Source organism: Halichoerus grypus, chromosome 7 (genome assembly GCF_964656455.1).
Source record: "Halichoerus grypus chromosome 7, mHalGry1.hap1.1, whole genome shotgun sequence".
Taxonomy (NCBI): Eukaryota; Metazoa; Chordata; class Mammalia; order Carnivora; family Phocidae; genus Halichoerus; species Halichoerus grypus.
In genome coordinates this window covers 99,464,810-99,482,638 of record NC_135718.1, presented here as the reverse complement: position 1 = coordinate 99,482,638, position 17,829 = coordinate 99,464,810, and the positions used below count along the sequence as shown (strand labels likewise).

General features: G+C 36.9%; 1 protein-coding gene across 6 annotated transcripts in view; it reads left to right on the top strand.

The window, feature by feature from the left end:
* The window catches only part of NME7 (NME/NM23 family member 7), a 271,885-nt gene that overhangs the window by 46,608 nt on the left and 207,448 nt on the right, over positions 1-17,829 (top strand). For all 6 annotated transcript variants that reach the window (XM_036098031.2, XM_036098026.2, XM_078077927.1 and 3 more), the window contains exons 4-6: positions 9,911-10,021; positions 13,850-13,900; positions 15,162-15,369. In XM_036098031.2, coding sequence (XP_035953924.1) covers positions 9,911-10,021; positions 13,850-13,900; positions 15,162-15,369 — 370 coding nt within the window. The remainder of the gene's footprint in view (positions 1-9,910; positions 10,022-13,849; positions 13,901-15,161; positions 15,370-17,829) is intronic.

The following is a 17,829-nucleotide window of genomic DNA, read 5'->3' as shown; positions in this document are numbered from 1 at the left end:
GTCTCCTCCTCCGATGCCCAGAAGCTGCAGCATGCGGCCTTCCAAGCGGCCCTATCTCTTTAGTCTTCTCCCCATATTGTTTGTCAGAGCTGCATTTGTCATCCTGACTTTACCTCAGTTCCGATTTAGAAGAGAGACAAAAAATGTTGGAGATGCAGCTGAAAATCAGGCTATACTGAAAACAATGACTTTTTACTAATATTTTTCTTCACAATGTCAGTTTTCAGTATTACTAAGGTGGCATTTTAATTTTCAATCTCTACATTTATGAGTTTGCAACCTTCTGAGGCTAGAATGGCTGTATTTGAATTGAAATTTTACTTCTTTTGTCATCTTTGTTGGCTTCGGTTTCAGTGGCTTATATATTGTATTGTCTTGGGAGATTCCTTGCATTGTGGAGTGATTATTGTATAATTAAAAGTAGGGACCACTGGTAGAAGGTAAGCCTATCTATATAAAAAGCTCCAAATACCTTTTAATTTGATAGGAAAAAAAAATCTGTCCAACTGTCTTTTGAGGTCTACCACCAAAATAACTAGCCAATTATATAATATCCAAGTAACTCCCAATAGTAATATTCTTTCTGTGACTTCTTTACAAGCCCCTTGTAGCCCTTTTTACAAGTCCTTTATAATTCTCAAGGTGGTTTGTGCTCATTATGGATATTAGTACACAGGTGGTGATGGATCAGAGGGGTGATGAATGTCTCATGTAAAAAGACCACTCCCAGAATAACTCTGAAATGGGGAAAAAAATTTGAATGTTAGATAAATAGGAATCTCTCATTGTTATGGGGTCTAATGGTGGAAGTCTATGAAATTAAGGAAACATCTACCATAATTCCTTTATTTGCAAGTAATAAATATTTATAGTTTTAAATTTTTTGAGCACATGCTGTATGCAGAGTGCTGTGATAGGGACTTTCCATATGAGTCTCAGTTCAAGACTACTTTAAGTTTTCATTTAAACTAGCATAAGTAAATGAATTAGGGAGACAGGGTTAATAGGATGACTCAATCAAAATAAAACAATAATGCCTGTAGCAATTATAATTTGTAAATATATATATATAAATTCTACTTATTTATTTATTTTTTGGGCTGGGGGTGGTGGGGCAGAGGCAGAAGGAGAGAGAGAATCTCAAACAGACTTCACGCTGAGTGTGGAGCCTGACCTCACGACCCTGAGATCACGACCTGAGCTGAAATCAAGAGTCGGATGCTTAACCGACTGAACCACCCAGGCGCCCCAATATATTAATTCTATTTGTCTAAAGTGAATGTCATTGATTCTATTTTATAGAACAATTAAGTAACTTGGCCATAGTCACAGAGCTAGAAAGTCAAGAGAACAAGTAAACTTTGTTGCATTTGACTCAAACTCATTCTTTATTAAGCCTCTAATTAATATGTTGGTAAATATTGTTGAATGGGACTGATTTCAAAAGAGGAGGAACCAAAGAATGTGAAGACATTTTAAATATTTGGGCTTTATAAATATAATTAATGAACACATGTGCAGTATTATATTTTTACTGACTTAAACTGTTCCACCATTTTCTCGTTTTTTTTCCCCCACCATTTTCTCTTTTGATTCTTTCTTAACTGCATGTGGGCTAGTAAATCCAGCAACCATTTGGCTGATTTAAATAAACTTCAGAATTCACGTTTAAAAAATGTAGTTTCATTTAAATTTTTTTTTTTTTAATATTTTATTTATTTGCGAGAGAGAGAATGAGAGACAGAGAGCATGAGAGGGAGGAGGGTCAGAGGGAGAAGCAGACTCCCCGCTGAGCAGGAAGCCCGACGTGGGACTTGATCCCGGGACTCCAGGATCATGACCTGAGCCGAAGGCAGTCGCTTAACCAACTGAGCCACCCAGGCGCCCCAAAATGTAGTTTCATTTAAATGACCAAAAAAGTAGGTATATGGGGAAATACATGTATGTCTATCATGATCCTATAGAAATAACCTGTATGTAATAATTATAACTTAGTCTTGTCCTCAGTGTGTATTGTGTCAAGGATAATTTATGAACTCAAGACATCCCTGTTATATTCCTCATATTTAACTCCTTTCTTTATACCAGAAAGAAATAGTAGGAGGAAAAAGTAAAATTGATCTCTTTGGTGCCCATCAGCTCATTTTGAGGCAGTTATGCAGATAATTCAGTATAACTCAGTTCAGCTCTCAAACCAGCCTTGGCTTTCCAGTTCCCTTAGATTACAGACATATGACATTTGACTCACATTTCTACTTCTTTTTTTAAATCTCTTTTTTGAGTTATAATTGACATTAAAAAGCTGTAGCTATTTAATGCATACAGCTTAATGACTTTGGAGATAAGTCTACACCATAAAGCCATCACCACAATGAAGAATATAACTCTGTCTATTACCTCCAAAAATTTTCTCCTGTTCTATTATTTTTTTATATTGATTTTTTTTCTTTTTGTGGTAAGAGCACTTAACATACAATTTACTCTTTTAGCTAATTTTAAATCTATTTTTTCTTTTTAAAGCTCCTCAAATCAGGGACGCCTGGGTAGCTCAGTCGGTTAAGCAGCTGCCTTCGGCTCAGGTCATGATCCCAGGGTCCTGGGATCAAGTCCCACATTGGGCTCCCTGCTCAGTGGGGGGCCTACTTCTCCCTCTGCCTACCGTTGTGTATTTCTTCAATTATTTTTGTGAACCTAATGGCTCATTATTATTGTTCTATATAATCAGTTAACAATTCGACTTCACCACTTTTGGCCTTTTAGTAGTAGTATTTTTTACCTCAGACATTCTGTTTGGGATTATTTTACTTTTGCTTAAATTAGAATTTCCCTTAGAGTGTGTTCACTGATAGAGAACTCTTTCAGCTGAAAATGTCCTGATTTCACTTATATTCTTGAAACTGCCCTCTTCTCTGTGTCATATGTTTTTGTTGTTTCTCTGTGCTTTATTCTGAATTTGTTCAAAATTCTTTCATCAGTTGCATCTAATCTTCTGTCAAACCATTTGGTTCTTATTTTCATTTTTGTATTTTTATCACTAGCGATTCTAATAGATTCTTTTTCAAATCTAACTATCCATTGTTGATAGCTTAGACTTTCCTGTTGCCTGATGCTATTTGCAGCTTGCCTTTCAGTCCTTCCTTTAGCCATAGTTTGCATGGTCATTTTACAGTCTATGTCTGACAGTTCTAGTAGCTGAACTATTTGTGGGTCTCTCTGTTTTGTGCTGTGTCTTCTGGTTCTCCCTCATGTTGGTCTTTTTTATTTGTGTGTGTGTGTGTGTGTGTGTGTGTGTGTGTGTGTGTTATCTTTGTGTGGTGATGATTGTCATGTGTCTGGATGTATGTGGATGTGTATATGTGTATGATATATGTGTGTTGTGCATTTATATATGAATTATTTGAGATACAGGATGAAATCACCTTCTAGGGTGGAATTGTGTTTGCTTCTGAGTGTTGCCTGGAGGCATTAGCAGTCTGGATGATCGGTACCTGAGTGTAAAATGGAAAGTTCCCAGACTACCTAAGTGATGTGACCTTGTGCTGCCAGACCATGCAAGGCCTGGTTCTTTCTGATTCACCTTAGGGTATAGCCTTTGGTCCCAAGTTATTATAGGGAGAATCCTCTGTTGGGTTCTATTCCCCTTTCCCGGTGAGGTGGTACAGATTAAAGTTCAGATTAGCCAGACAAAAGCAATGCTGGCAAGGTCGGTGCAACTTTCGTTCTCATTTTTTCTGGGTCTCCATTTTTCTTTCACATTTGTACTCATAATTGTTTAGCATCTAGTCAATTTATTTTTGCTTTAAAAATATTTTAAAACTATCTTAGCCACCGTTTTTAGTTTTCAGTGGAAGGTTGCTCTGAATAACTTTGCCATTGTTGCCAGTCGGGAAAGCTCTGGCTCAGTGAGGTTTCCTCCAAACCACAGGTGCCTCATCTGAGGCTATTTTCCTAATTTCCTTGGGGCAAACACAGGCTTCACACTTGTAAAGAAAACGTAAAATAAACCACAAATTTGGCTTTGTGTAGATGTTTTAGAATGGGTTTTTATATGCTTAAGGCCAATATGCATAACTTTTGAAATATTTACATGAATTAATATAGATTAAAGTTTTACAAATCTATTCCTTTAGGTGGATAGCATTCAGAGAGCCTATAGCACTGCGCTGTCTAGGATGTTTGTTATACAGCGTCTTTATCCTGGACATATTTGCTGCAATTTTTGCCCTCAGCCTGTTGGTGTATGGAGAACATATTTTTTTTTGCATAGCCCTGTGAAAACTGTTATTTTGCAGATTTCTGTGTTATGAGTTTGGCAAAGGCTGGCCAAACTATTTTCTCACTCTCCATGGCTAAGAAGTTGTACTGTAAAAGAACCGTTTTATATATATATATATATATATATATTTCTTTTGAGAGAGCATCTCCTGCTGCATCCTACAGTGCATGCTTAATGCATGGTGAGAGGGTTACTATGTGGTAGATCCTCACCGCAGTGGCTCCCAGTGAATCACATCTCCTGGGATCCATGTCCTTGGCCGGTCCCTTCTCACGTTGACTCTGGACTTGACCATGTGACTTGCATTGGCCAAAGGGACATCAGCAAATGTGTCTCAAGGGAATGCTTGAGAAGTGTGTGCACATTGGACTCTGTGGCTGCCTATGAAGAAGGCTGGCGTGACCTCCTAAGGATGTGAGCCCGCAAGGAAAAAGAAGCCTAGCTGTCCCAGCTGACCTGCTAGCCACACCTAGCTGTGTGAGTGATCCCTGGTGAAACCACTCCCACTACAGAATCTTAAGAAATTTCTGTTTTAAGCCACTACATTTTGGGGTGGTTTTGATCCTGCACAGAGAACAGGTTCTCAACTCAAGTTTGGCTGCTCGCCAATCAAAAGTCAATGCTTCAGAGACAAGTGATGGTGGGAAAGAAGAGGTTGCTTTATTTAGGAAGCTGGCAACCTGGGAAGATGGTGGACTAATGTCTCAAAGCCCATCTTTCCTGTCTAGGCGAAGCTACGGGGCTTTAAAGGGGAAGGAGCGGAAATGGTCGGGGTGACATGTAGGAGAAGCAGGTGCCCAAGCCATTAGTTATGTGTCGACGTGAGACCTGACCCTGAACAGACCTGCTGGCATCAGTGGCAGCTGTTTTCAAATGTGGTCAGGCCTTGCCTTCTGGGAAAGTCTGGTCCTTCACTTCTCAAGGCCATTGGTCTGCAAATCTCTGGGAAAGTAGGTTAGTCCTGCTACAGCCCAAGGGACTTAGGTCAGCAAACGAGGAGTGCAGAACCTTGGAGCGTGTTAACCCTTCTGACAGGTTAGAGTGTTGTTGCAGTTTGTTATGCAACAACAGAGAACAGTGGCACTATTAATATGTTTTTGTGGTCCTTTTGTTTCTTTATGTGCTGTCGTCACTTTTAAATGACACACGTGATTCCTCATGCCTGTCTTATTTTCTGTACAGAATATATTTTAATTATTATCTACTGAACAGTTAAGCAGTGAGAAGATGATAGGCCAATTTATTTAGAGCAATTACTCCCAGCAATCAGCCCTTTGCCTCCTGTAGGCATTTAAAGAGAAAATGAAATTGCATTTTAAATTAGGGGTGACAAAATTAGTTTTGTCAGTTTTGTATTTTCCACGTTGGTTCTTGTTCATAGAAATTGATGACTGCTGATGTGTTTTATATTTTCTTTAAGAGCTGTGGTTCACAAAGGTTCTTCCAGAGTTTAGCATAAACAATTTATGGGTTAGTTTGGCTTATAATATGAGTATAATGTGTTATAATATGAGTTAAAAAGTGAAGAGTTTTAATTGTATATAAGTATAATATGAGTATAATGTGTTATAATGTGAGTTAAAAAGTGAAGAATTTTAATTGTCTCTTCGATGAAGCCATACAATATAAAATACTATCAATGACTCATTTGCTTCAAAATAAAGGAAAGGATTGTCTGGTATAGCTTGTAATAAACTGGCTGAGATGAACAATTTTTATTATTTAAAAGTTATATTACAAAGCAGTGATCACCAAGACAGCATGGTACTGGCACAAAAACAGACATATAGACCAATGGAACAGAATAGAGAGCCCAGATAGGGACCCTCAACTCTATGGCCAAATAATCTTTGACAAAGCAGGAAAAAATATGCAATGGAAAAAAGAGAGTCTTGTCAATAAATGGTGCTGGGAAAATTGGACAGCTATATACAGAAGAATGAAACTCGACCATTCTCTAACACCATTCACAAAGATAAACTCAAAGTGGATGAAAGACCTCAATGTGAGACAGGAATCCATCCAAATCCTAGAGGAGAACATAGGCAGTAACCTCTTGGACATGGGCCACAGCAACTTCTTTCAAGATACATCTCCAAAAGCTAGTGAAACAAAAGCAAAAATGAACTTTTGGGACTTCATCAAGATAAAAATCTTCTGCACAGCAAAGGAAACAGTCAACAAAACAAAGAGGCAACCCACAGAATGGGAGAAGATATTTGCAAATGACACTACAGATAAAGGGCTGGTATCCAAGATCTATAAAGAACTTCTCAAACTCAACACCCAAAACACAAATAATCAAGTCAAAAAGTGGGCAGAAGATATGAAAAGACACTTCTCCAAAGAAAACATACAAATGGCTAACAGACACATGAAAAAATGTTCATCATCATTAGCCATCAGGGAAATTCAAATCAAAACCTCATTGAGATACCACCTTACACCAACCAGTTAGAATGGCAAAAATTGACAAGGCAAGAAACAACAAATGTTGGAGAGGTTGTGGAGAAAGGGGAACCCTCTTACACTGTTGGTGGGAATGCAAGTTGGTACAGCCACTTTGGAAAACAGTGTGGAGGTTCCTCAAAAAATTAAAAATAGAGCTACCCTTTGACCCAGCAATTGCACTACTTGGGTTTTTACCCCAAAGACACAAATGTAGTGAAAAGAAGAGCCATATGCACCCCGATGTTCATAGCAGCAGTGTCCGCAATAGCCAGACTGTGGAAAGAGCCGAGATGCCCTTCAGCAGATGAATGGATAAAGAAGATGTGATCCATATATACAATGGAATATTACTCAGCCATCAGAAAGGATGAATACCCAACTTGTACATCAACATGGATGGGACTGGAGGAGATTATGCTAAGTGAAATAAGTCAATTGTCATATGGTTTCACTTACTTGTGGAACATAAGGAATAGCATGGAGGACATTAAGAGAAGGAAGGGAAAAATGAAGGGGGCGAGGAATCAGAGGGAGAGATGAACCATGAGAGACTATGGACTCCAAGAAACAAACTGAAGATTTTGGAGGGGACGGGGGTGAGGGGATGGGTTGGCCCAGTGGTGGGTATTAAGGAGGGCACGTACTGCATGGAGCACCTGGTGTTATATGAAAACAATGAACCATGGATCACTACATCAAAAACTAATGATGTATTGTATGGTGACTAACATAACATAATAAAATAAAATTTAAAAAAATAAAAGTTTTAAAAGCCAGCCATGAGTTACATGCAGTGGTAAGTAAGGGTATTTGAATTATTATATCTTTGTCATATCCTCAGTCAAGCCTGTCTTGTGCATGAAAAAAGCCAGCTATGAAGAGGCCAGCCATGCTTCTGAGATGGATTCCTTGAATTAATGCCAGTGTGTCCGAGCAACTGAAAATGAAGAAGGGAAAGTGGTGGCAGTTCTTTATCATAATTTTGCATGTCCTCTAAACTGAGTTACTCCAACTCATCTGTTTTTTATCTGATATTTGCAAATATTACTCTTGAGGATTTTATGATTATGATACTTAGTGTGGAAAAGAGTGCAGCCCTGGGAGTCTTGTGAGCTGGGTGTTCTGTCCTGGAGGTGCCACTGACCAGCTGCGTGACCTTGGTGTGACTCTTTGGGCCTAGTTACCTCATCAGTAAAATGAGGGCATTCAGGTGATCTCCATCTCCAAAAATCTAATTTTGTGGCTTCAGAGTGGGGAGAGTGCTTTGCTCCTGTGTGTCCTCTTAGAGGAAAGTGTGATTTTAAAAGTTGCCCTTCAACAGATGAATGGATAGAGAGGATGTGGTCCATATATACAATGGAATATTACTCAGCCATCAGAAAGGATGAATACCCAACTTGTACATCAACATGGATGGGACTGGAGGAGATTATGCTAAGTGAAATAAGTCAAGCAGAGAAAGTCAATTATCATATGGTTTCACTTATTTGTGGAACACAAGGAATAGCATGGAGGACATTAGGAGAAGGAAGGGAAAAATGAAGGGGGGCAGAAATCGGAGGGAGAGATGAACCATGAGAGACTATGGACTCTAAGAAACAAACTGAGGGTTTTAACGGGTTAGCCCGGTGATGCGTATTAAGGAGGGCACATACTGCATGGAGCACTGGGTGTTGTACAAAAACAATGAATCATGGGGGGCGCCTGGGTGGCTCAGTCGTTAAGCGTCTCCCTTCAGCTCAGGTCATGGTCCCAGGGTCCTGGGATCGAGCCCCTCATCGGGCTCTCTGCTCAGCAGGAAGCCTGCTTCTCCTGCTCCACTCCCCCTGCTTGTGTTCCCTCTCTCGCTGTGTCTCTCTCTGTCAAATAAATAAATAAAATCTTTTTAAAACAAAACAAAACAAAACAAAAAAACAATGAATCATGGATCACTACATCAAAAACTAATGATGTATTGTATGGTGACTAACATAACATAAAAAAATAAAATTTAAAATAATTAAATAAATAAATAAAAGTTAGCATGGTGCTTGCTATCCGTATTTGTTGCCAGTCAAGAAGACATTTGGTTCTTTGTGCATCCCTTGTGCTATGCTTGAGTGTTAAAAGAAGAATTTACTTCCAAATCAGTGATGAACTGACTGCTTAGCATACATATGTTAAAGTCCAGGAGACCAAAAATCAAGTTCATAATATATTAAATGCATTTTTTTTTTTTTTTTTTTTTACAGATTTGTCCTCTGTTATAAAATGTGTTCTAAGAAATATAAATTTTAAAGACCGGTGTTTTCTAATGTGGAGGCCAAGAGCAGGGTGCCCCAAAATGTGCCACTTTGACATATTGATTATTTAAAATAAAAGTTACTTATGAAACAGCCAATGCAAAGACACTCAGACTCTCTTCTGTCCCCCTGGATGCAGGAAATAAATCTCCCATAGTACTAAGAAGTAAAAAAGACATCCTTATCAGCAGAGATAGAAACTTTAAAGTCAACCAAGCTTTAGAAACAAACCTTGTTACTTTCTTTCTAACCTACTACCTCAGTCCAAATTCTGTTTAGAATTATTTACTCATTAAAGCTTCTAAACATTTTTTTTAAAAATATTTTAAGGGATCTCTACACCCAGTGTGGGGCTTGAACTCACAGTTCTGAGATCAAGAGTCACATGCTCTACTAACTTAACCAGCCAGGCTCCCCACATCTGTTTTCTTTATCCTGTCAATCCCTCACAGATTTATTGTCTCTTTGTCTAGGAAGTATAAAAACTGCCAGTTCGGTCATTTATTTGTGTCTCAGTTTCATTACTGGGCCTCCGTGTACACGTAGTAAAACTTTGGCTTTTTCTCCTGTTAATCTGTCTCATGTAAATTTAATTCTTAGTCTAGTTGGAACTGCTTGAAGGGTAGAGTAAGAATTTTTCCTTTCCTACATTAATTAGGACATATTAAACATGACAATTTTAACTTTTTTCCCCCTTAAGCTTTTATTATTATTTTTTTGATTGGATACCTAATTTTTATTTCCCTGGGAAAAATAGAAAGGTTACTTTGTATAAGTTTTTCAGAGACCTTTAATATACTTTTTATAATTCATTTTGATGTTTGAGGAAACTACTGCTTGGGAATTATAAGTAAAAACTGAACTATTTTTATTTTCAATCTTATTCTTTATATCTGTACAGAACATTGGCTCTGATTAAACCAGATGCAATATCAAAAGCTGGAGAAATAATTGAAATGATAAACAAAGCCGGATTTACTATAACCAAACTCAAAATGATGATGCTTTCAAGGTAATTTGTTGATCATTTTCAGTTATATAAAGTCTAGTACTTTTTTTTTTTTAAATCATCTTTTATCTTTCACGTCATTGTTTAAAATAAAAACCTCTCACTGAGTGGCAAAGAATAGAATAGTAATCTTATTAGAATGAGAAAATAGTAAGACACCAGGTAGATTCATCAATAATGATTGAACTCTAAGCAGGTGGGAATTGTCAGATTGTACCTGCCCCATTATTTATTGTCTTCCATAACCCCATTGGCTTTTATAACACCAATGCCTGATAATTGTAATCTCTTCTTCTTAAACACAATATAAAAATTGTAGAAAAGGAAATGAATGTTTGAGTATTTCTATTTGACAAGGGAGTGTTACTGTTGAGATTTCCAAAAGTGATGCATTTGGAAATGGTTACATTTAGCTCCTCCAGTGTTTGTAATTGGTAAATATGCCTATTTACTACCCTGAAAAGCAGTCCATTCTATCTGACCGGATAGTTTCTAAGTTATTTAGTGAAAGTGGGACTTACCTATAGGTAGGGACATTAATACAGCATTAGAGCTGCTCCCGGTGGTGTTCTTACGTTACTCCACAGGGGGTTTTTTGTTTATTTTTGGTTAGGTGTCTTTTCACTGCTGTTCCTGAGTATGTATATATTTTATGGGACAGTTGCATTTTTGGCTCTGTGAGTACAGGGATAATGGATAGCAGTAGATATTCAACACAGCTTTGATAAGTCTGATCCCTAGAAATCTTAACAAAACACCTTCAATTTTACCCCAACAAAGACATATATTTAATGTGAATTTTTCCCATGTAAGGTCTTTCAGTTTACATATTTTCTAGAAAGGCAGGAGGCTTATGTTTCAGAGCACAGAATCTAGTGCCAGATTGCATATAAGTGCAACACTTACTAGGTGTGTGACTCTGAATAATTTACTCTCTACTTCATTTTCTTCATCAGCAAAATGGAGATTATAACCACCTGTATCATAAAGTTGCTGTGAGGGTTCCGTGAGTTTAATGTATGCAAATTAGTTTGAAAAACCCCAGGACATAGTAAGTATATATAAATGATAGCTATTGTTGTTAGGAGCAGTAATACTAGTGATATTATTGTTTAGTGAAACTCAGGTCATGACCCTTTGTAAGTAGTTAAATTTGTCTTATTTCTGTATGTATCAAGAATGCTTGCTCTCACAGCAGGTAATGGGACTGAATTCTGGAGAAAGGAGTTTGAGTAGTTTTAGTGAGATTAAAAGTTGTTTATGTCCCTGCACTATATGTCCTCTCCACTGCTAGTGCTTGATAAATTTGGCATCAAACTCCCCAAGATAAAGATGCCCAAGAAAACTGCTTCCTTAATTTTTTTACAGCACCTCATAGATCTCTATTAGTTTTACTGTCAAGTCTTGGATTTTGCCCAACTTAAAAGCTAATAAGTTAGCCTTTTACTCTTTCATGGATGCTAGGCAGAAGATGTGGAACATCTGGGTTAGAGACAAAAGACTTTCTTATGGTACAGCAGGCAGCATGAGCATCATGCTTATATTGGTGCTCCTTGCCTCCATGTCCCGTGGGCATAATATGATATGGATCCAGGTGTATGTTGTATACACAGTTGATTGCATCATAGCTGAGGAGCATTGAACTTGGGTTATCCACTGTTTCATTAGCAAGTGGTACACAAGGCTGCTCTCTGTGCTGAAGAGAGACATGACCTCATCCCTCAAAGTTGCTCCCTGTAAACATAACTGAGAAAAGGCTAGGATAAAGGGCAGTTGGGTCCTTGCATTCTTGGTGTACCCAGTAAGACATGCTAGGAGTACCAGAGACCTGTGGAGGAGTGTCTCCTAGTGCTTAAATCTTTGCTAAACTTGTTTGCTCAAATATAAGTTCCTCCATCATGACAGTATCTGAAAGACAACAGCTGAGTTCCATCTGACTTTGTACTTCCTAGTTCTTAGATTAGTGCCTGATTCAAGGTGGGCACTAGCAAATATCTCAGGAAAGCATTAGTGGATAAATCTTTGTGGGAGAATGGTTTCCTTATAAAAACCCAGCAAGACATAACAAAACAATAACAGAACCTCCTTTAAGTGGGGATGCACTTGTTAATATTTCTCTCCGTCTCAACTTTTTAAGGGAGGAATTAGGTAAGGATGATGGGAAAAATTCGTGAACTCTCATCTTGGTTTCAATTTTGGATGTTGAATAGAGATAACTGCGGGGTCAGTGACATGTAAGAAGGAAACAATGAAACACTTTTAGTAATTAAGATTTTTCTTTTCACCAATAGTAAAGATTATGATTTTTTCTTTTTTAAGTAGCTCAGTTGTGTTGAAATGTTTAGAATTGGTTGTTTTAGTTGTCTTGCTGCTAACTCTTTTAGAATGCTCCCACATGAGTTTTTCCACACATCCAGTTATACCTCACTTTAGGCTATAATATATCCATTTCGTTTTTGTGAATTCTTCTCCTGACCTCTGCAGTTGGTAACAGAAAGGACATAAACAGAGATTTGCAGCCAGAGATATGGGTTCAAACCCCCCTGTCCAAGTTATGTAATCATGCTGAACTTCATTATTTTCATATGTAAAATATAGGTATTCATACATATTTTAATATATTATTGTGAAAAATAATTTAATGCTAGCATAATAGGTTCTAGAAAGATAAGTTTTTTTCCCCTCTCATCTCTTGGGATGAATTTTATTTATCATATTTCATAATATACTTTCATAATCTCTCTATTACCAAAGAAAATATCTCAGTACATTTGGTTTGAATAAGAGTATGCCCTGATATACTTTATTATGTGAATTCATTTTGTAGTAGGCCCATAAGATCTTAAAACATTGCATACTAAATTATAACGCCCAAAAGGATAATCCTTTGCTAGAGGACACTTTAATATCTTTGATGTTTTGAAAAGTAGTTGATGTTTTTTTTTTTTTTTGAGAGTTCGTTCTGACTTTTACTGCACACCATAGTCATGTTCACTAACCAGAGTAGGATGATTCTGTTGATGTTGATAATCTTGTCACATACTGTGAATTCAGTTTAAAGCCTTTAAAACTGTCCAAGTTTGAGAGATACCTGATTTGATTAAAATAAAGAGTTGTTTAGACTTTTTAGCTAATCAATTTGAAGTCCATTATCTTTTCAGTGGCTCTGTAGATACTCTTTAGTGGGAATATAGATTCACAAGGTAAATCCCTATTGCCCTTAATAAATTCTGAGTATCTCCATATTGCCCCCTTTTTTGGGTGATGTCAGTTAAAGCATTAGTTTTTAATATATTAATAACAAATAAGAATACATTGATATGCTTAATTCGTCAAGCAGCTTTTAAAACGTAAGATCTAAGAGAGAAAACTGTAACTATTAAATTAAATTCTAGCCTACCCTTTCAAGTTTAAAACCTGAAGAAGAAAGTGACAAATTCCGAATTTGAAGGTGGCTTTGCATTTTTTTATGTAACTTATTTGATCTCTAAAGAACAAATAATTCTTATTGGTCGAATGTTAAATTTTGTTTCAAGAATGTTAAAGATGGTGGTGCAAAGGAAGATAGTAGATATGAACATGAGCAGAAAAGTAAATATTGCCTCTTGTATTCATTGTAATTTTATATCTTAATAGATATTCAGGTAGCAAAAAATTTGGAAAGGGGGAGGATTTGAGCAGAATATTTGGTGAAAAGTCATTAATCAGTTTACATACAGATCAAAAGAGGATTTCATCTTTATTTTTTTTTATTAATGAAAGCTAAAATATTTTAGTAAAATAATTTTTTAAATATAATTCTTAACTGTTGTCATTTTGATTATTTTACAGGAAAGAAGCAATGGATTTTCATATAGACCATCAGTCAAGGCCCTTTTTAAAGTAGGTGCTGAATTTGGGGCAAGTGGTTTACAATGGAGGATATCCCAAAAAACTAAAGAATTGTATTTTTACAACTCAGAAATTTGTGACATGAAAAGCATCTGTCAAAAGGATCATAGAACATCTTGCAACTGTAGAGAACTATTTTCTAAGAATTGTTTTTTTCTGTCCTCTTATTAGATTAGAATTTTTATCATTAAATATCTTAAACTTTAATCAGAAGGAAATAGGATGATTTGCTTAAATTAGAAAAGGTATAGCTTTCTTTTTAGATTTCAGTAGATTAAAAGAGTGATAATTATATTTTATGTTGAGTATTTTTTAAAAGGTTTTTAAGATTTTTAAAGGTTTTTAAGATTTTTACTTGAGTAATCTCTACACCCAACATGGGGCTCAAACTCTTAGCTCTTCTGACTGAGCCAGCTAGGCGCCCCTGGGTTGAGTGTTTTTGTTGTGCTCTTGGCATTCTTGTATACATAAAACAATGTTCACAGAGCCCTTATTAACTAATACTTTTGTTCCTTGAAATAGTATATGTTAATATATGTATAACAAACTAGTGGCAAAGGAAAATGAGCTGCTGCTTTTCATGGCTTGGGCTACTGTGACTTAGTGCTGGATTTTTAATTAAGAACCTGTGTGTATTCTTTAATAACTTGAGATAAGAATATCACAGAGTAGCTTTTATAGTAATTAGAGGATATTTTTTCAAGGCCTGTTAATTTCTGTTTTTTCTTTATTACTAGACCAACTCATTGTTTATTGACTGAAAGTTTACTGTCATCCTTTGAATTCTAATCTACACAAAAATTAAATTCTAACTGTAAACATAAGACCACTCTCACCATTTTCTATGTTATGAAATTTTATTTGACTGCAGTGGTAAACCACATTAAAATAAAAAGGAAGATCCTTCTGTACCTTTCAGAGCAATGGGAGAAGCAATAATCAATTGATCAATAATATGCATTTTAAGTCAATGAAGTAGTCTTAAATTCAATGAAACACTGATTTTTTTTTTTTTTTTCCCAACAGTAAATGATTTGACAACACTAGTGTTTTGTAGTGACTCAGGCTACCACAAAACACTCAATTTATGAAAATTTTATTTTGCCCATGCAGAATTCACTATATCCAGTAGTTCTGAGATCATAATACTCATATGTGTATTGAAGTACTCCAATTGTAATATATTCTTATTAACAGAGATACGTAGGTTGACAGAAAAATGAAGCAAATCAAGCTTTTACTTGTTCTGTAGTGAGCTGATCCAGTTTATTACAAGTGGTCCTACTATTGCCATGGAGATTTTAAGAGATGATGCCATATGTGAGTGGAAAAGATTGCTTGGACCCGCAAACTCCGGGATGGCTCGTACGGATGCTCCTGGAAGCCTGAGAGCCCTCTTCGGAACCGATGGCATAAGAAACGCAGCTCATGGCCCCAATTCTTTTGCTTCTGCTGCCAGAGTAAGGTGTTTTAAAAATATTTTAATTCTGTTTTTGTTTTGTTAAATGTTTTGTGTTAGAGTAAAGCATTTCTGTCACTGCTGACTTGGGACAGCTTCTACAGCTGATCTAAGAGTAGAGAAAACCTTGACCCTTTGCCTAGTATTAAACAGTGGTTCAGTAATATGTCTCTTTTGTGAACTGGTAACCTGGTCATGGCCAAGATAAGTTTTTTCCAGTTAAAATACTCATCATCCCAGTTTACGTTCCAAAGCCACTTAAATTATTCAGTCTCATCAATGTTTGAATTACTGACTTCATGTGAGACCAGGTGATGGATAGTAAATATTCAGAAAGAAGCATCATTTCATATATTTTGTTTTTGACTCAGATCTAATGCCATCTTCAAGTTTAACATCCTTTTCTTTTCCCATTTGGAGCTAGTGTTTATGAAAAAGTTTTTATGCTTCCTACCATTACTTCTTGTTTTAAATCCATATAAATAAGGTATTATACTGGGTTATGGTGATGTTGATTTGATGAAGTTGCAAGTTTATTCTTAGCATCACAACAAGTTTCTCAGCTAATATAAGGTGGTTTTTAGTCTGGTCATGCTTTCATTAAAATAATAGTAGGCAGTTTTTTAATAATTGAATTTTTCTTTTTCTTACAGCTCCATCAACAGATTCTTTCAGTTCTCCCTTCAAATTAGACCTTGAATCTGATTGTTGTGGTCTAGGTCACTGTTCTATTTTGTTTGGACTACTGCAAAAGCCTCCTAATTCTCCTTTCCTCTTCCTTCTCCTCTTACACTCAATTTATAAAAATTTTACCTTGCTCACGTAACATTAACTAGGCCAAGAGTGAGCTTTTAAAAACAAATCAGATTAACAATTCAATTATTAAAGACTCTCCAGTGAGTTTTTATCTCTTTTATAAAAGAATCACAAGTCTTTATTGTAGCCTCCAGAGCTCTAACCTGATCTGATTCCCTTCTGTCTCTCCGACTTTATCTCCAACCAGTCTCTCCCTTATTCACTGTGTCCCAGGTATACTGACCATCTTGCTATTCCTTGAATAGTGTATTTCTGCTTGGCTCATTCAATTAACAGGAAAGAAGACAGTGTAGTTGGATGGGAGTGAGGGAAGGAGGGGTTGATGAGGTCACAGAAATAATCAGGAGAGATATCACATGGTCTTGTAGGCTGGGAGCCCTTGCAGGGTTTTAAGTGGAGGACTGACATGTTTGGGCATTTAAAAGGGCCATACTGGCTTACTGCTTTGAGAATAGACTGTAGAGGACAAGAGTAGCAACAGGGAGCCCAGTTAAGAGGCTGTTACAATAATCCAGGGAGATCTTGGCTTGGACTAGGGTGGTAGCAGTGAGAAGAGTATATAGATACATTTTAAAATACATTTTAATGGTTGAAGGTCAAATGAACAATAGTTCCTTCCAGATTGAATGTAGAATATGAGAAAAAGAGATAGCAAGGATTACTCCAAAGTTCTTGGCCTGAAGGACTGAAAGGCTCCAATTTACCTAACCTGAAATAAGGAAAGCTGTGGCTAGGGTCAGTATGGATGGAAACTCAGGAGTTACATTTTGGACATTGCAAACTTAACGTGGATGTTAGTTATCAAAGTAGAGAGACGTTAAGCAAAAAATTTAGTTATGGGAGTCTGGAGTTGGGGAGGGAGGTTTGGACTAATGACATAAATATGGGGTCACTGACACCCATATGGCATTAAAGCCGCGAGAGACTGGTTGAGATTAGCTCAGAGAAAGTACAGATAGAGAAGAAAAGAGAACAAAGATGGAGCCTTTCTGTCCTAGTAGAAGGTTGGGGAGGAGGATGCAGCAAAGGAGGTAGAGCAGGAGCCATCAGTGAAGTAGAAGGAAAAAACTCAGACATAATTATGTTCTGGAGACCAAGTGGGGAAGTATTGTAAAGGGAGAGAATGATCAGTGGGGTCAAATGAGGCAGATCTATCAAGAAAGAGGTGGACTGAGAATTGACTATTGGATTTTGCAATGCAGAGTCATTGGTGAAGTTGGTAAGAGATGGAGGAGGGGAGGCAAAGTCCTACTGGAATGGATTTAAAAGAAAATTGGAGACAGTGAATATAGAAACTTTTTTGAGGACTTTTGATGCAAGTTGAGGAAAGAAATGAGGTAGTAGATGTGAGGAAAAGCAGGGTCTTTTTTTTTTTTTTTTAAGATGAGAAGAATTACAGATGTGACAAATTGAGGATATAGGAAAAGAGGAAGACTTCCTGGCACAATGTCATTGATTAGATGAGAATGAGTGGAAATTAGAGCCCAGGTTGACTGCACATTGGTGCAGGGGTAGTCGTCTGGTGCAACAAATGGGAAGGCAGAGTATGTGGGTACAGATGCTTATTCTGATTGCCTCACTTTTCTTAATAAGACAATAGGAAGCAAGGTCAAAAACAGCTAAAAGTGAGGATGGGGGAGAAGGT